General features: G+C 38.2%; 1 protein-coding gene across 5 annotated transcripts in view; it reads left to right on the forward strand.

Annotated features, from left to right (window-relative positions):
• The window catches only part of fmn1 (formin 1), a 122844-nt gene that overhangs the window by 37975 nt on the left and 63976 nt on the right, over nt 1-20893 (forward strand). For 3 of the 5 annotated variants that reach the window (XM_031890237.1, XM_031890238.1, NM_001129929.2), the window contains 3 exon segments: nt 1097-1251; nt 6535-6652; nt 13983-14044. In XM_031890237.1, coding sequence (XP_031746097.1) covers nt 1097-1251; nt 6535-6652; nt 13983-14044 — 335 coding nt within the window. 5 annotated transcript variants of the gene reach the window in all.

Here is a 20893-nt window from a genome sequence, read left to right on the forward strand (position 1 = left end):
TGCAAAATTTTAAATGCTTAACTTTTTTCAGGAATCAAGACCTAATACTATATGTACAGGTATGGGACCTCTTATCCAGAATGCTTGGGACCTGGGGTTTTCTGGATAAAGGGTCTTTCCATAATTTGGATCTCCAGTCTATTAAAAAAATCATTTAAATGTTAAATAAACCCAACAGGATTGTTTTGCATCTAAAAAGAATTAATTACACCTAAGTTACAAGGTACTGCTTTATTATTATAGAGATAAAGGGAGATAAGGGAATCATTTTTTAAGTTTTAATTATTTGATTAAAATGGTACCTATGGGAGATGGGCTGATAGGGTTTAAATTGCTAAATGCTGAATTTACACAATTTTGTTTTGAATCACGAAGGTCTGAGAAAGTATTACTTCAGTTGTTATGATTATCCTCACTATCTTGTCTGTCCAAGTTGCTCCAGCCTTGATTATCTCAGCTAATATTCAAGGCTAAGAGATCATAATAAAGCTTCAGCAGCTACTTAAATAATTTCTGTATTTCTACTAATAATTGCAAGGCAAATGTACCCACCCATGATACCTAAGCATAATGGGATGTGTTTTTCTATCTACTATATAAGTAATATCAAAACAAAATAAATTTGAACTTGTTTGCAATACACATACTGGTTGTATCGTTTGTACAAGTTCCCTGATCAGCGCACATGCGCAGACGATATCAGATGTTTCGCCGACGCACAGATTAAATCGAACCGGTTCGTGACTGCTTAGATACAGTGCAGAGAAGCACAGACAGAGATAAAGAGATTAACCCTTACATGGGCCTCCCGTAATTTATCTTTCTGGATAATGGGTTTCTGTAAGACAGATCCCATACTTGAGCAAACATTTTTGACTGCTTTATGGCACATGCAGGTTGGCAGGCTTAACAGAAGAAGCTATGGCACATACTACTAGTGCCTCGTGAATTGCGCGGAGCATATGCTGAAAGTCCGCTGTAACTTTGTACTTTAGTAAATATGGTTCTACATTTTCTTATGTCATTCTTTTTGTGTACATCAACCTAAATTATTATTCAGAATGATATTTTGGTAATATGATTTATTTGCATACAGGAGGTGGTGAAGCCTTGAAAGATGTTTCCAGAGGTCCAGATACTTCTTCTGGTCTCCAGGCCGGTGTCAGTGAGGAGCTGTCAAGTGTTTGTGATAATAAAACAACTGTCGGGAGGCCCGACCACAGTATTTTGCATCTCAGTCTGGAAATACATGTAAGTTTTGAAATTTGCCTTAAGGCTTGCCTGATCTTCTTAAACTATTTGTTCTAAAGCTGCCATTATATGCCCAGTTTTGGTCAGGCAGTTTGGCTGATTTTAGCTACGTTGCTATCAATGAGTTTGATTCCGACCTGGTTACTATCTGTAAGTAGTTTGTATGTTCCGTCTGTGTCTGTTACCCCCAGGTTCTTTGGTTTCCTCCCACGCTATTGGCTTCTGATTAAATGGATCTTGCTGTGTTTTGTAAATAAAGGTCCTAGACTGTAACTCCACTGGTTCATGGGCTGAAATGAATGATCTCTGTAATGCACCATGCAAATGTGTCGGCACAGATAGTAATATCAGCTGAGTCTGTATCTTCAGACCAGCAGCTTCTCTGATTCCTGATGGCCAACCTGATAAATATGGCTGAAAATGGGACAAGTTGGAAAATTTATTGGGCAAGGACCACATCACATCCCTGATGCATAGGCCTTTGTTACTAACCAATCGTTGGCCTTGGACCAAACAATCAGATCTGCCTTATTTGGCTCTGGACATGGGATCCACATGTTTGGTGACCTCAAGTGGATCTCAATGTGGGGAGTCAGCTTTACACAGCTTTAAAAAAAAAAATATGTACACTAAAACTATTTTTACATTAAATTATACTAAATTAATTTACAACCTCTTCAGTACACATGGGGCTTGTGCACTTTTCATCAGAGCAAGCTGGGCAGGTGTTGTGACCCTCTCTGTCAATAAACACATGTGCAAGGAGTATATATGGGTACAAGTACCTTTTTTTACGAATGGTGATAAATAGCTCTATCTATCTATATATCATCGTCTGTCCCTATCTATCTATCTATCTATCTATCTATCTATCATTTATCTATCTATCTATCTATCCTATCTATCCATCTCTTTAAGAAAGAACTGAGATGCTACCTTCTGGAGCACTTAAACATTATTTTGCCTAGCCCTGTGCTTAAGGGCAAATGCCCATACCTGGTGCACTCTTACCTTTCAATTTGTGCCTGTATATTACCCATACAGGGCAGGGACCTCCTTACTACTGTGTCTCATACCACATGGCACTTACCCCCTGTGTATTTATACTAATTTATTGTATTTATTATAACACTTGTCCTTCCTATGTGTAATTTTGTATACTGTAAGATTGTACAGTGCTGCGTACCCTTGTAGTGCTTTATAAATAAAGTTATCTATCTATCTATATGTCTATTTGCTGGACTTGTTACAGCAGAGACAACAGAGCCAGTAATGGCTGAGCTCTCTAGAGTTCAAACAGGGGTCCTGACTGATGGACAGTTTCGGTATGAGTATGCAGAACTTCCAATTGTTTGATTAGAGCTAAAATATATTCCTATGGGGAGCAGTAATAAATGTATATAACACTAATTTTTAACTCTTGACTTTCCCTAGTTAAGGCAGGTTGCGTATTATGAACATTGTTTTTTCAGAAGGAGTGATTCTATATTGAGCTAATGCCGGCATTGTGTGGACTTCAGGCTTTTGCTTTAAGTTCCCAGCCTGATAATGGTATTAACTATTACACCTTGTCTTTTTAAAAGGATTCCTTAACCTGCTTCCTGACCTGTTTATTCTCCCTCCCCACCCAGTGGGTGTGTTAAATAACCTGCTCTCGCTGCATACCTGTTACCTGCAAGTGGGAGGCGCAGTAATATGAAACCAGCCCTCCTCATGCTGTCTCTGAGCGATGACATTTACATTCCACAGAAAAACTGCAGCAAGACGGAAGAGGGAGATTTCATCGTTTCAGTTGACTGCTCGTTAAAATCCTGCACATTGTTTCTGCTTTGCGGTAAAGTTGTTGTCTTTGGACCTCATTGGAGACATGTCGACCGCGCTTGGTTTGCCTTTTTTCCTCTTCAAGTTAACTTGTGTGTTACGGGAAGGAGTCTGAGCCTAGAAAGCCACACGGATTTTGCTTTTCAGAGCCGAACATGCCTGTCAGAGTCTTTGTGTGTCATGTGCATGTAATTAAAACTGCCAAGCAACTACAGAGCTTCTATTTTACAAGCAGGAAAACAGGAATTCTCACGTTGCTGGGGAAAGTTTCCAACTGACACAAACAACAAACTGACTGATTTTATTCAATTTTCTCTTTCAAAATATATTTAGAAAGTATCTTCTGCTCTGTTACTGAAACATAGACTGCATTTACTACAAAGTAAGTCTGTATAATTCACTTATTGCAGATATAAGGATCAGCAGGAGAGTCTGATGAGAAGCTGGAGGGAAACGTAACCGACAGTATTTGCTTTCATTCCTCAATGGCCGTTCTGTGTTTCATTCTGCAGAGCTCCCCCAGGCATTCCAGGCCCACAGTTTAAGAGCTGGTTAAACCTGAGACATGGAGCTGAAAGAGACTGCTACAAATATGCCAGAGGCGGCAGCTTCTGCTTCAGTAGGGAGACCTGATTCATCAGGTCTGTCTATACTGAGTAAATTTTCCATAAAGTCATTTTTTGGAATCACAACAAGGTTAGACAGCCAGAAAAGCAATGAAGGGAATGCTGTTTTAAAATCTTTTAAATTACTTGGAAATAAAGCAGAGTTACAGACAGACCCTGCGAGCAGTGCACAGAATTCAAGCTGTGAGAGGTCAGTACCACATTCTGACATAACAGGGTGGGAGGCAAAGGACCCTGAAGAGCCAAAGGCAACCACTGATAAACATGTACAAATTGGACAGGCGGAAGGCTCAGATCTGGATTTGCAACAGCACAGTTTAAAGGATCTAAGTTGTGAGAATGGGGGGGATTCACAAGTCACAGTAGGACAGCCTGCAGTAGGTGACATTGAAAAGGACAAAGAAAACGCTGAGAAGGATAACCTGGGAGGTGCAGATGTACTGTTTTTAGATGAGCAAAAGCATGAAAAAAAGGGAGTGTGCACAGAAAGTCTGACCGTTTTAGGCACTTGTAAGGATGAAAAAGCTGATACACATTCCAGTGCAGAGCACGCAGCCTGTGATGTTCCCAGCACAGGAGTTAATGACAAGGATGATTTGCTTGTACGTGGTATTCTTGTACAGACAACAAGTGATACAGACTCTGACGGTGAGGATACTGATCAAGTCACAGACCAAAAGAGTGCTCCCATGTCCAAGAATTTCTCGGCATCTCATGTGTCAGTAAACAATAGTCCCAAACAGGAGCCAGAAGCAACAGGTCCAGGAAAGACAGGGTACATGGAGGGAGAAGACAAAGAACAAGTGAATATAAACAGCTCAGGCTCTTTGGGGGCCCATATGGATGCACAACAAGGGATTACACAGGAGGCAGAAATTAACAGTCCTGAAGACAATTCCGTTCCAGAATCTGTAACAGCTGCATCCCATTCTGAGCCACAGAATGAGAAGACCTATGTGCTTCCAGCAATTTTTAGTGGTCTGCGTGTACACAAGAAAGGAGCACTGGTGGATGATAGGGAGATGGTTACTGTAAAACCAGGTGACAGTGATTTGGCATTACTTAAATTGTCCCAGACAGCTCAAAAATCCAAAGTCTCCATTGAAACAATAAGAAAACGAGAGCAGAAGAAGCCAACAGAAACCAGACCAAGTTCAAAGTTCATGGAACAACTTTCCCAGCTACTGAGCTTTGATAACCCCAAGCAAGATGAAACACAGGGGGGATCTACAGAAGAACAAAGTATTTCAAATGGCACTGAGCAAGACCTCCAGGCTGTTAATGAGGACAAATTGGAAACTAGCTCACAAGAGACTGCAATGGATGCTTTCAAATCCTTTTTCATGATTGCTCCCAAAAAGACAATAACACAGGATTCCCATGACCTGGAGGCTGTCAAGCGCAAGCAAAAGAGTGAGAAGGATACACTGAAGGCTATCTTTGAGAAGCCTAGACCCACAGACCTTGACCTGGCATCTGACGAAAAGAAAAATGTATGATTTACAAGGTTAAGTTTTAGGGGAAATATGTCTTGTAAAAAAAAAATGTATACTAAATTTGCACAAAATCTTACTATGGATGACATTTACCATCAGTTGTTGGGAATACAGAGTTGTCATAAATATCATTGAAACATAAGCTTGTAACGTAGGGGTGAGACTGGCTACTCCCTTTTTTCTTCAGTGTACCATGTGTACACATGCAAAGGGGAACTTAAGCATTGAAAGAAATTAAACTAAATGTTCTCCCCTGAGCAACTTTTGCAGTTTATTATTATTATTTTTTAAATTACCTTAAAAGTCTCTTTCACTGCTTGCAGCCCAGGGGCAGAGCAGTGAGCCAAGGTTAATGTTTTTACAGCTGCTGCAGATCTGGTACTAGTAGGGTATATGGGAAGAAATGGCGCTTCAGACCTAATAGAAGTAATTGTTTAAATAAGTTACAGTGCTTGTGGAGCTTAATGTTTCAGCTGTATACTACAGGTATAGGACCTGTTATCCAGAATGCTCGGGACCTGGGGTTTTCCGGATAAGGGATCTTTCTATAATTTGGATCTCCATAACTTAATTATATCTTATTATATCTTAGTTGAGATCAAGTACACGGTACTGTTTTAAAATTACAGAGAAAAAGGAAATCATTTTGAAAAATTAGATTTATTTGCTTATAATGGAGTCTATGGGAGATGGCCTTTCCGTAATTGGGAACTTTCTGGATAATGGGTTTCCGGATAAGGGATCCCATACCTGTACTTTATATCACAGATGGACAAAGGCTCCATGGACAGAAAATATCTCTTGTAACTCTTTAATCATTAGGTGATAACAGTGCTAACCATACCTGGGTAACAGAATTTAATTTTAGGTCTTTTTATTGTGTGTGATATGAAACAAAAACAGATATACCATGCATTTTAAAGCATTATGGTCCTGTGAATAAAAATACGTACCATTCAAATTTCTCTGTTATACTATGCCTAAGGAACCTTAAACATTGTTCCTCAAACCTCCCAGTAAAAAATATATTCAGCTATCCAATGAAGGGTAGGAATTCTGCTATGAAATCACAATCACTATTTACCAGTGTGATAAAAACAACCTTAATTAGGTATTTTTATATAAATTTTATATATATAATATAAATGTTACTGGTTGACTATTTGGCAGTGTGTGGTGTAAAGGAAAGTTTTTAGATGGCTTTATTATCTAGTATGTGACCTGTAAAATATTTGGGGAAACTGAAGAAAAGGTACCTTTTATGTAAATTAGAGTATAATATGTCAAAATTCTAAATTTTGCATTTTCATAAAACTTTTTTCTTGTCTCATAACATCCAGACCGACCTCAGTCCTTCTGATGGAGAAGATCGAACCCCAGGAAGACTCCAAGCAGTGTGGCCACCCCCAAAGCCCAAAGATGAAGAAGAAAAAGTGGGTCTGAAATACACAGAAGCAGGTAACAACCATTTCTAAAGGTGGGGGATTTTGACAGCAGCCCCAAAAGCATGCATTTTGAGTAATATGTTCTGTAAGGAATAACTCTGTTGACTTTTTCGGCTATGATATAATAACACCTCATGTTATCATATTGCTATCATGTTGCTATACATTGTAGGGATGGTTTACCACAACCGTGCTCAGCGATAAAAAATTAGCCCTTATAGGAATCCAATATTGTATGTGTAACATTTGGCTCTTGAAAAAATCACTGCACTGGGCACATACATCAGTGACCGTGACTTCAAAATTACAGGTTTCACGTCAGCAATATACTCCTTCTATCTTCTGCAGTGGATTTCTTGTTTGATGGACACACCTGATAACTGAATAAAGGTGGAGGTTAGGGGTGCACACCCTGATATGAGTGTTTGATGGGTGGAGTGGCGTTAAAAGCTGCATGCACTCTTGACTGCATACAAGGCCAGTAAAGGTCACAGTTGTACGTATCTTTTTTTAAAAAAATGCAGTCGTTACAATTACATTCAAAATGATAAGAAATAAATGACTTGAGGATGCCCAGAAAAGCTTACCAGAGCTTTGTTATTTGGTTATCCATGCACATGGCTAAACACAACATTGCCAGATAATGAAACCTATAGGCTAAGTAGCTGAATACACAATAGTTGGTTTAATAGTACCTAAAAGCATCTACATGTGGGCAGGTCCAACAACTGAACCTGATTTCTGCACAAATTTAACAACTCTCTGGCCTATTTTTATACATACATGCATATGCAGGATACATTGAAATGTAGTAGTCAAGACTTATCAGTCACCAGCACCATGTAAACAAAATGTGCAGTGCCAAGCATCGGCTTGACTGGAGTAAAGATCAGTATCATTGCGCTCTGAAGTGGTATAAATACATCCTTTGGACTGATAATGGCATTTCACCATCTGGCAGTCTGATGGAAAAGCCTGACTTTGGCACATGCCAGGAGAATGCTAGCTGTCTGAATGAATAGCACCGCTAGTAAAGTTTAGGGGTGGAGGAATAATGGTCTGGAGCTGTTTCCAGCTAGGACTCCTGGATCCTTTGAAAACAAATTAAGGATGCTGTATTCAGTATCATTATTTGTGCTTTCTACTTTGTGTACGATTTGGAATGCTGACTGCAAGCCAGCCCAACATTTGTGTCCAACATTAGCGCTCAACCTCACTAATACTGTTGTGGCTGAATGGGAGGAAATCACACCACCATTGTCTCAATAACTGATAGATAGATGCCCCCAGATTAGCAGAACCTGTTATAGCAGCAAAAGAAGGGCCACCTTCCTAATAATGCCCTTGTTTGGGAATGAGATGTTGGAAAACAATTTACTTTGAGGTGGCGATTATTCAACATACACATTTGGAGGCATATTTTTTGGATGGAAAGGCAGTTATCTATAAAGCTTGCTAAAAACACCTCAGCAAATACTATAATTGACATGGTTCTGGATAAAATTGCGTGCATAATAGTTTTTTCATTCATATGGCCCTTAATGTGTTTCTGATTTTTAAAGACAATGTTAACTAGCTTGTATTGCACCTTGCCACTTGTATTTTACAGGGAGCCACTTGCTGTGGTTGAGGACTGATTTGCATTTAATGAAACCCAGTCATTTTATCTGCCCCTGCTATAGTGTGTGCTTGTGATACACAATAGAAGCTTGTGCAGTGGAACCTAAGCACAGTCATGTTTCAATGGGAGAACAAAAATAGGTTTTCAGTAGGCTGCTTATTCTAGACAGATGCCGAAGGAGTGGAACCAGTTTGTCAGCTTAATGAAATTGTGTTAACAAGTGGAGTCCACTCTTCTCCATCTTTTATAGTACACATATAACCAGTTTAGAGGCAGGCCAGTTATATAGCAATGACACTGCCTAGTCTTATGTTTTTTCTGCATATGAAAAGCAAATATGGCAGATATTGACTGAAATAAACAGTTGTAAAATGTAATATATTTTTGTAAATATTCCAATCACTTTTATGGACACAGAATGAAGTTTTCAAAAGTGTTTCATACTATTCATATGACTTGCATTTTCCCTGTCTTATACTAACCCACAGACAGCAAACCCTATAGACAAATTGTTACAGCAGAATAATTAGTGATGAATCCATTTAAGCAATAGGAACCATTTGGCACCTCATGGTCACATGACCTTAGTGTAATTTTGCAAATTGTATGTGCACTGGGCTCATTTATTGGGGCTTGTACTCACAAGCATTCCTTCCTGTGTTCCCCTGCGGTACGTTCTCCTGAGTTCCACCGCATGGGAGCGCAGGAAGAAATGCATTTTGTTCTTTCCTGTTTGCCTGTACTTGCACAGGTGCATGTAAGCGCCAAAATCAGGTGGAATACAACATGCTGCAGTTGGAGGCTTATGTGCGCCTGCATGAGTAGAGGCATATAGGCAAGAATGGATTGTGTTTGTTTTTGCGCTCCCCTGCAGTAGAATGCAGGAGAATGCCACCGTAGGGAAGCACAGAAACAAATGCTTGTGAGTACAAGCCCTTAGTTAACATTGGACAAACTTTCCCTTTGCAAGTAACCCATGGCAACCAATAAAATGTTTGCTTCCATTGTTCTACCAGCATCTTGTTGAAAAATACTAATCACTGAATGGCTACAATGGGTTACTGCACAGGTATAAATGTGGCCTAGTTGATTAATAAGCCTCACCGCGTCCAGTTCATGAACTGATTTGGTATAAATTTTTCTGATGAAGGAAAATTAAAATTATTTGTAAATGTGATTGCAATGGAAAAGTAGTATTATCTGTCTCTTTTTGCACAGTTGGTTTGGACTCATGAACAATGGTAAAGAAACAGTCTTGCATCCTTCTTCAGAGGTCAGTTAATCCCACTACATTGTTCCAAAAGCCAGAACCACCAGGGCAAAGAATAGAAATGGCAGACAAATACTGTTTTCAATAGAAATTATGTTTAGGAATGCAAGATTATAAAATATGTCCAACAACTCACTACAGGGAAAAAAAGAGACTCAGGTGCACCGCCCTGAGCCTTCAGCTAGGGGAGCTGATATAACGTTTTTTTGAAGAGCAGGCACTCACTGAGCAAATCTTCAGGCAGAATTCTGCTCAGTCATTGCCTGCTCCTCAAAAAAACAGTAATATATTTAGGAATAAATTGAAAATGTATAATTAATTGTATATGGGAAATTTGTTTAGCATTCAATTTTAAATGTTTGGCAAAATGTTTGTACACACAGTGTAGCATTTTTCCCAGAATTCCAGCATCACAAAAGACGCTTTAAATAGTGAGTGGCAATGTGATTCTACAGTGTGGACACATTGGTAAATCATGTGCATGTTGTGATGCAGGTAGATTTTTTAACTGCATTTGTGCTTGCTGCACATAGCATCTATACACCATTAGCACCTGATTAACTGGATACAGATCTGTGCTTGTGTGGCTGTGCTTGTGTGACTGCCATGCACTAGGACCATCCTAGAATTACCAGCATCTCAAAGCTGGCATTCATTTCAGAGCTCACGTGTGTAAATATTCAAACGAATATGAATGGGCACATTAGAGCTGGATGTTACGGAGTATGTATAGGCACAAGTCCCATTGTGAATAGCTTTAACGTGTGCACACTTGTGTGTCCATTTAAGTACAAGCACTTGCATTTGCACCTTAATACAACAAGTATGCTCAAGGTTTGAAGCCCCTGTTTGATTCCATTGTGAGGTTAGCAACTGGGCAGATTGGTTGGGGTACAGTATAATATTGTTCCCAAGTGTTAATGAATATCTAATATGGAAATATCCAAGTTCTGGTCAACTCTAGCCATGCTGCATGTCCAGCCATCAGATAGGGTGCCTTTTTAAATGGTGGCATACTCATATAGACAGGTGTACAAGCATTCCTCTGTGCTCATAAGCTGTCTCATGTCACCAGATATCATTTTGTAAAGTCTTAAATAGTTAGATGAGCTTTAACCAAATATAGATACCATTATTCACCTGAGATAAGCTGGGAGTTGCATAGATCAGACAGGTTCCAGGCTAACACCCTTTTGTGTTTGGCTCAACTCCTTTTGCAAACATGATTGAGCAGAAGCTCAGTTAAAGTGTGACATGCTTCTGATCTGAGTAATTTTCAGCAGCTCACCATGTTGGTACAGTAGGATAATTGGCCTGCAATATAAATTAATAATTTTACTTACATATTTGTGTTAAATATTATATTTACAAGTTATAAGCGTTATAGGTGTTCTCCAACAGCAACCCATAGGGTGGTTTCAGCTAAAATAAGAATGCATTTAACTTCACTGGCATAGTGTTACGGTAGAATTGACTCATTTTAAAAAAGCACTTTTCCAAGCATTTTGTTTTACTTAAAATTCAATAAATACTCCCTACTTTTTGTGGAGATATACTCTGCCCCCAGACTGAGCAGAAAGGAAAATGTTACCTACCTTCCCTTTTCTAATGGCTGCATTGCGCAGGAGCTGGATATGGTACTCTTGAGCAGCTGTTGTATGGAGCAGGATGGTCCCCCTGCTTCGCAAAAATAAAGTCCACATGTTATGGTAACTCTGTATGGTGATTAAAAGATAAACTTGCGCAACAACCATCTGTATCACATTAAGGGTCCAAATGGTAGAACAGGTGAGAATGTGCTCGGAAGTGTATACTATGTAGCCAATATCACATTTAAATGATGCTATTGTCAAATTATGAAATACTTCCTACATAAGTGGTTTCAAAGTTGAAATAAACCATTTCTGTGGTATAGTGCTTTATAGGAGGTAGAGAGTATGTTATATGTTCCCAAAGTCTGTAGTAAAAACCTTCTTAGCAACATAATATGTGAGAACTTGGACCCTGGGAAAAGATGCACAGATAGGTTTATTGTTTTTAGTTTGTCCATATCCACAGGTGCTTCATAACAGATCACAGAAACGTATAAATGCTCTTTTACAGGTATGTCCAGTGTAATTGCAGTGGTACGCAGATTTGCAGCAGAACTAATGCAATTGCAGCAGAATTTTCAGAATGGAGATTGCATCTTGCCCTTACTGATTTTAATCTGTGAGGCACAGCCATAATACTGGAACAGCATTCAACAACTAAACTAAGCAATATACCATTACTTGCTAAATGAGTCCAATTTTGCTCTGCAGTTTTTTGGAAACACACAGGGATGATTAGCATTGGTCAGGCCATACGTTTCTTGGGGAAAGGACTGTGAACAGTAGGAATGGAAATATGTTGTGGTAGCCAGCAGTTCCTAATAGGTCTGGAGGCCAGGAGCCAGCTACTGTGATGTATTCTAGGAGAATAACACAGGCACACCCTTTATTATACTTAAAAATGTTTTGTGTATACAATTAAATTAGTCTACGACATAAACAGGTTTATTGACAGTTGCTTGGTCTTGTTCTGTAAAGGGTTGCACTTTAATTGGGGGGGACATAGCTTAATATGTGTTATTCTGTGCCACTATCAAGCCAACATCTTTTTAAAACATATTATTGTTTTAGATAGAGTATTATAAGATATTTTGTTATTACTTCCCACCCACTCAATTTTGTCTCTTTAGTCTCAAGAAACTTAGTATGAGGACAGGGCACTTGTTTGTTTTTTAAGAGCAAAGATCACTTGACTGCGGATCCGGTTCTGCCATACTCACAGCTGTTATTAGCAGAGGAGGCAATAGAATGGTTTCTGCAGGTGCATTGACAGGTGCACCCATCTCCTAGTCAAAATGGATGCTGCCTCTGCTCTATGCACTGTGTGAGTATGGGCAGTATTAAACACATGGAGTTAATTGTACCCCATCTTCTTTTTTGTAACTGAACTCCAAAGGTGCAGATGGCTCATCAGCAAAGCTGGTTAAACATTTTGGGTAGTCAGTTTTCCTGGGGTCAAAATATGTGTTTGGGGTGACCTGCAGATTGTATGAGAGACCGAATATTAATTGTCACGTCACTGTGTGTGTCTGCAGCTGTATTGTTGCTAACTAAGTGTTGTGCTTACACAATATTATCTAGCTACTTAATCACTGAACATGGCTCTGCATACTGCAGCTTGGGGGATAATAATATTTGGCAATAAGTGAGCCACATATATATATATATATATATAATATCTGGCCACCACAGTGGTCAACTCACTCTGCTTGCCTATGGTTGGCTGGCTTATTGACATCTTCTCAATTAATTGGTCACAACCTCCCTCACACTTACACTGAGATTACAACAAGTTCCCCTGCACTGCAGCAAGCAGAGTACAAAATATACCTCAAATTCCTATGTTATATTTACAGTAGCTAGGTAATAGGAGAATGTAAGTTCTTTAATCTGCCAGTACTGTACATAAAATGGCTACAAACTGCCTATAAGGCAAGGTTAAATAAAGGCGAGGTTACACGTGGCGCATGGCGTACCTTCCCTTTCTTTCGATCTGCCAATGGGATGCAGGAGGAGAGAAGTGGATGGACGGTATGCCATGTGTGGGTCCGGCCTTAAGCAGGGAGATTTAGTCTGCATAGTAGCATGTTTCATACAGGTTCCATAAAGAATCTGAACCATGGTAATCATTTTGCCTCAGATGAGCTCTCTTTTTCTAGGTCACTAGACCAAGGCCTGCTCCTTTTAGGAAAAAAATGCACAGGCCCGGCTAATAAATGAACACAGCCATTTAATTACCCTTCCTAGGCATCCATAACGAAAACTTTCCAATTTAAACATTTTACTCTACTTTGCATCTGTGAATGTAAAGACAATGTCTGAAAACAGACTTTGACACCAAATGACTCTTAACCAGTCCATGATAGGTGTTTCCCTGAATTTCATTTAAGGAGATAGTTTTACATTTAAGTTAATTTTAAGTAACGCTAAGTAATCTGTTCTTAGCAATGTTTGAGAAAGTCTTTTTTTTTATATAGCTTATCAGTTCTTTACCTTCTTCACCTGCTTTATCCAACTTCCAGGTTAAAATGCATTCTAAGTTTTGGGATTTACACGCCCCAGCAACCATAAAACCTCTTGATCTTTGTGGCTACATTGTTAATGTTACTTTTTATAACTGACCCTTTCGGCCCTCTCCTATTCATCTTTTAGTCTGTCATTCATACCATTGCCTGGTTGCCAGCCTACATTGGACCCTAGCAACTAGACAAGAAATTCCAAACTGGAGACCTTCTCGTATTAACAAAATAATTCAAAGGTGTACTACCTCTTTATAAAACGTTGGATTTGTAGGTCTCAAGTAATTGAACGATGCCTGTTTTATTGGTCACTTAAGAGACTGTCAAATGTTATCTTACAGAGTATCAGGCTGCTATCCTGCATTTGAAGAGGGAACACAAAGATGAGCTAGAGACACTGAAGGTAAGGGACTGCAATCATTTGTATTGGCTTTTGTTTTGCAAACTCCATAACCTTGCCAAAGCTCAGCATGAAAAGAATCAGTGTTAGAGCCTTGCTAGATACCACTGAGAGTTATTAGCACATAACCTAGTTAAAATGTTGCTTCTGTCCTATAGTTTGTAAACTGCTTTTGTAGCTTGCTGGAATTAGATAAATATTGGCTTATTTAAATTGTATACCAGAAGTTACACTACTGTGTTTCTTAATAATATAATCACTGTCTGTTAACATTGTGTATAGGCCAGAAGGACAAGAAAGATATGCATTTAAACCATACTTATTACTTATCAGCAGGAAAGCAGTATCCTGTATTTCCCAAATATATGAGAGTGAAAATACTAATAAAAAACAGCAGAATTAAGTTGAAAAGAGCTCAGTACACGTAACTGTTATCAGATGTAGTTAGTGCACAGCTGTTCCCTCTCTTGATCTTACACGTGTTTGATGTGATATCCCATTAGCATTAATCTATCATAAGAAAACAAGTATCTGATGGGTTGCAGTGGATTGCTACACTGTTTAACAGTTGTTTCATGAATCTTCCTCTGTTTGTGTTAAAGGGATTCTGTTATGATTTTTATGGTGTGGGAACATAGAATACATTTTTATGCCAAATTAATTACATATGTGAAAAAATGTACAACTTATTATTTATATATAGAGTTCTGATATATTTTAAAGCTCTTTACGGGGACTATATGTCAGTCATATAAGTCATTCATATCACTCTCAGTACCAGTTGCTATACATTAACAAAACATTAGGTAGATGGCAGATAATAAGATTAGTCGCCTGCGATAAATCTTTGCTACCGCGTTGCTTCGGTTTTCCTTGCCTCACAAGGAAACTTCAGGCAACTTCAGAAAATCGAAGCGATGGGTATGCCATCGACGATTTACATTCTTGTTGGTGGGATGGCATTTCGGTGAGATTTGTGGTTGCGAAGATTTATTGCAGGCGACTGATCTTCCCATCTACCACCTCCCTTATGGTCAGTTTTATCAGGAGCCAGTTAACCTGCCTGTGTATTTTTTGAAGTGTGGCAGGAAACCAGACTGCCCAGAGGAAGTTCATATAAGCACAGGGAGAACTTGCAAATCCTTGCAGATGGTGCCCTGACTAGAATTGAACCTAGGACCTTAATTCTGCAAGGTGCTTAATATAGTACCACTGCTAATTTATGAAAAGTAGGAAGCAATTGAAAACATTTTTTTTTTTTGTGGTGTACTATTTAAAATGTTTGGGAAGGGGAAGCTGAACTTTTATATGAGTAAAAGGATCAGGTCCATGCCAGATTGTTGACATTGGGCCAATTAATAATGAATAGAGCTTGGGCTGGAGGGTCATCTCTTCCAGCGGTCAGCTTTAAAATCCCCAAGGACCTTAGTGACATCTAATTGGAGATACCTGTATTGGAATACCTGTATATTTCCTTGACCCTTATCTCTTAGAACTGATGAATCAGTTCTAAGAGATAGTACCACTGAGGCAAAACAACTGTTAACAGTGTATACATTGCAAAATGGCTGAGAAGAGCAATCTGAGTAAGTTTTCTTATATTTTATTTTTTGACTAGATATTCTTAAAAATCCCTTAAAATTACATTTGTTTTGATTCCTTAATAATCTCACCACTTGAGGGCACTGTTACCTTCTAATTTTGTTCTGTAAGGCTTAAGGATCAGTGCAATATTACTTCTGATTTCCACTATTTTAGTCAGTTTGTAACACTGAGCCATAAGCCAGCAATATTTTTTCATGCCTGAATCAGATATCTATAGTATGTACAGTATTATATCCTGACTTTCACTGATATCCAATAATATCTGAGCTACAAATTTATATCCAGGCAACAAATACTTGTGATAAAGGGCTTTTTTTATGTGTGAGAGCAGTTTTGGATATTGTTTTGAGATGACCTAACAATTATTAATCTTATTAATCAAGCAATCATAAGGGAAACCCTGTGTGAGTTAAGGAACTCATGTGGGGTTTCAGAGAAAAATACCTCATTAGTTGAGGTAGATTCCTTAGAGTGGGTTTTTTCAAATAAGAAAAAGTTTAGCAGCTGCCTAAGCTGTGTTTTTTTATACTGACACTGTGGTGAAAAGGGAAAAATGTATTCTGAGAAAAACCCCTACACTTTAAAGGGACAGTAACACCAAAAAATGAAAGTGTATAAAAGTAATTACTATATAATGTAATGCTGCCCTGCACTGGTACAACTGGCGTGTTTTCCTTAGAAAGACTACTATAGTTTATATAATAAAGCTTCTGTGTATCCACGGGGGCAGCCATTTACAGGAGAAAAGGCACAGGTTACTTAGCAGATAACAGATAAAACCCCATTATATTCTACAAAGCTTATCTGTTATCTGCTATGTGCCTGTGCCTTTTCTCCTTTTTCCCAGCTTCAATGGCTGCCCCGTGTTGACATAGCAGCTCATTTATATAAACTATAGCAGCGTTTTTGTTGCAAACTTACCAGTTTTACCAGCGCAGGGCAACTGTACATTATATTTTAATTACTTTAAAACACTTTCATTTTTTGGTGTTACTGTTCCTTTAAGTGTAGCACTCTTCTGTGTCTGCATGCAGAGCCACTGTATTAGGCTGGGTGCAGGCACAGGGAAATGATTTTGGCTCTAATATGCTCCAAAATCTGCTCCATATGCCTACCTAATGCAGTGGCTCCTCTTTCAGACACAGAAGAGTGCTGATTCAAGTATAGGGATGGATCCTCAGCCAGTCTTTATCTGTAGACTGAGAATCCACCATGTGTGGCATAAGCCTAAGAAAAAAAATCAAATCCAAGCTTTAACCAAATACTAAAGATAGAAACGAAATTCTGGATCTGGTGCATCCCTATCCTTAGACACGTATAAACTGGGGTCAGGAAAGTATTAAGCTTTTGCATCATGGTCAGACAGGTATTATTGTCCAAACTGTAACATGCTGCTCCCATGATAATTGCTAATGTTTCTTTTCACTTCAAAATACTTTACTAATTTCCTATGAAATCCCTAATATTATGGTGTTAGTTATAAGCTGCTTTAGAATGTCTGTTCCAAAAGTAAATTATTTTGCACTTGTTGGCTTTTTTAGTTTAATGTGCAACAAAAACTTGCAATATTTGAAGTGTGCAGTGGGGCAGCAATCCTGATAGATACATTTGTACAGGTAAGGGATCTTTTATCCAGATACCCATTAACCAGAACGCTACAAATTACAGGAAGGTCATCTCCCATAGACTCCATTTTAAGCAAATCATTATTTTTTTTTAAAAAATATTTTGTTTTTGTAATATTTTTAGTGCCCTCTGTTCTATGGGAATGTAGTTTGTTAATTGAATATGTCTTGTGTACTTCTCCTCAGCATGGAAAGCTGCTTTGTAAAATCATCAGAGGGTGTTCTGGTGCCATTTTTTGATATTTCAATGGTGATGGGGGACATGCTTGTTCTTGATAAAGGCTCAAGAGTGAGCCGTAACATAAAAAATTATCAATAAATCATTTAGTTGCTCCTTCTGAGTACTGGATCAAACTATGCAATGAGAATTTTTTCTGAGCACCCAGGAATTTGGTTTTTGGTCTATCTGGTTCTGGTATGTTTAATTCCAAAAGAGGAGCAATACTTGCCTTTTGTGTGTAGCTAAGTTGTCCTATTCACAGAGTTCTGCACTCAGCTGGGCTTGCACAATCAAAACAGAGTTTTTTTTTTAATCAATTCGACAAATGCAGTGTCAGTGAAAACAGTTCAAGCATACTACTACAGTAAGGCTTGTGAAGGGAACTTGTGAGTGTGGATCCTTTGTAGTTGTATGAAAAACTGAACTCAACCCTATTGTGGCAGCACTGCTTCTACCTATCCTTGTGCTATAAAACCTGAAGGGGAAGGAATATCTTGTATATGGTGCTTTTCTCCATTTACCAGGGCAGCCATTATAGGTTAACTGAATATGCAGGGGCACCAGTAGATTAAAGGACACGCAAACCTTTTATTTTAAAACCCCTTAAAATTACTCTAAACAGCCACAGAATAACATACCTTTCTTTATGCATGCTAATTTATTTTGTTTCTCAGTTACAAGCAGCTGAACTGCAGTTTTTTCACCTAGTTCCTTGTTTAGCTCTGCCCCTTTTGCTTTTCCTTGCACTCCTTCTCTTTCTGACTATGAACACTCCAAAGGTTTGTTATTCTGGGTTCTGTACAGAGTAATTTTATAGATTAAAGAAAAGGTTTACTTATTCTTTAAGTGATTGTCCAGGGTCACAAGGAGTTGCCACAGGGAATTGAACCATGGTGTCTTGCAATAATTCCCAGGTTAAAAGCTGATCATCTAGATGCTAGACCAACTCCTCCTCATTTTTTCAAGTTATACAGACAGAACAATATTAATAATATGTACATTGCAGTTAGTGCATGAGACCTCTGAACTAGTGAGGGTTAAAGCTCTTGGCTCAACTTTTCTTTCAAATTCTGTTTTTTCTGCTGCTAATCTGTAACTTGTGTCATGCTCTGTACCTGACATCATTAATTTTCCAGAATGCTGATCCTGCTTATTGAACATTTATACAAAATGTGTCCTTTGGTTTGTAAAAGTAATAGCACTCACGGTTCTATCCTCAGCAGTGCTAATAAAAGTGGGGCATATGTTACAATTTAATTTATGTGGCTGCCTAGGATCAAAGAGATGTGGGATTTGGACTATAGGGTCACCCACTGCTTCAGAGCATTGCATCTCATCAAAAAACCTTTGTGAAGATTAAGCCATTTAATCAAAGAAAAGAATGAACTTGTAGATGCACAAGGCTGCAGCTTGGCACACCCTTCATTACCCAAACTGCTCCCTTATAGATTGAAATACAGCATCTAGGCAGGATCCGCAGTAAGTATGGAGGCAGCATTATTTGATTTCTGCTGTAAATGGACCCCTTTTATAGAACAACAAAGACTAACAGGTTTGGATTCATAATAAAATGGAAAGGGAAGTTCTATTGTCAAAAGCTTTAACTAGTAGGTATTTGAACAATTTGACTGTAATACCCATTGTAACCATGTAAGAGAAAGGTGAGCTTCAGTACATAGCCTGTGACATGGCATTCATTCTTTATGAAAGGTTTTCTTTTTCACTTCTCCAAATATTTGTTTTCTAGAAACGGTAATATGCAACTAATAATATGAGCAGTTTAAAGAGAATTAATAGGTTATTTGCCTACTGGAGAATCGAGGCAGATTATATATATATTCACATATCTGCTGGAAAATAAGTGCATATGTGTACATGTATATAAATATATATATATATTTGTATATACTACAAAAAAGACCAGCATCACCAAGATTTCTTGTTGAAAAACAAAATGTGTTTTTAAAACAGCATGTATATAACAGTCAGTCTAATAGTCAGTATCTGCCGGCACTCAGGTTTAAAATGACCAAATACACCTATGTGCAATCCTCTTGGTGTGTTGATACATACAATGTTAATCATAGGTCCACATTCACAGGTCTCACAGGAAGCCAACAAAATGTATAACTTTATTAGTCTCCAATAATGTTTTTTGCTTCCTGTAAGACCTGTGAGTGTGGACCCAATTAACATTGTATATTATAGATATATATATGCAAATACTGTATTTATATACCCCTGCAATTATCCATCTGATGGTGATATTATATCTATATAGCATTACCACTGGAAGGATGCTAAACAATCTGACTAACAATCACAACCCCCAGTGGTAAAAAGCCAAAATACTTGTAGCTGATATCAGAAACATCTAAACACAGAAAATAAATAGATCAAAAAGAAATAGAAAAAAAAACTAAAAAATACAATATACAAAGAATTGCGATCACACAATTAGTTAAATCATTTCACATAAAGAAAGGGAACAAAAGTGTAAAATAATATGAGTATGTGTAGGTCATATAAGTACTGTTCAGGTATTCATGTCTAATTCATTGCTTACCAACATCAAAGAGTAATTAAATAGCCATAAATCTTAGTAAAGAATATGTTGCAGTCACTAACAAATAAGCCACCACACAAGCACAATATATCGTTAGGCAGTAACTGATTGAGACTATATAAGGCTCTGAAGATAACTTGAGTTGAATAAAATGCATATTTCATGCATGCATATTTCCTTATGCACCAGCCATTGACCCCCTTTCCTAGATAGCCCCTATTCTCATTGATATGCTTATATAGAGTTAACACCATGTTCACTAACCACTTACATTCTGTTGACTGATGGTCTCTTTTGCCTCATCCCATACATAAGTATAGTTTTTCTGGCTTAAATTTGCATAATGCCCAGTATTGCTGGTAGGTCTTGTTCATTTGTCATGTATTTAGTGATTGTTTTTCAGTATTTGCCAATGTGAGGACATTCCCACCACATGTGCAGCCAGTTAGCCAGAGATTGATTGCATCTGTGGATTGAATCATTTTCCTTGTGGCCTATAGCTTGTGTGGTGTAATGTACACCCTGTGCAAGAATCTGCCAGTATGTAAAGTCTGGCTAGGTCTGAAATTAAGGTAAAAATGTCAGTACAGGTTCAGTGAGATTAGATCCTGGCCTGTAGGGAGACTCCCATGAGCTAGTACTTAGGGCTTTTAGAATTAAAGTTGGGTTATCCACTTAGGGGCAGAAGCACCCTTTTAAATGCTTGAATACAGCTGCAAATCTGGGAGAGCTAGTCCACACATATCCTTGAGTCTCTCTCTATAATTAAAGGCTTATATGTTTTTTGTAGGACCTCATCCTTTTAATAGTGATTCTCTGTATATGTTTGTAAAGAT

Source organism: Xenopus tropicalis, chromosome 8 (assembly GCF_000004195.4).
Source record: "Xenopus tropicalis strain Nigerian chromosome 8, UCB_Xtro_10.0, whole genome shotgun sequence".
Taxonomy (NCBI): domain Eukaryota; kingdom Metazoa; phylum Chordata; class Amphibia; order Anura; family Pipidae; genus Xenopus; species Xenopus tropicalis.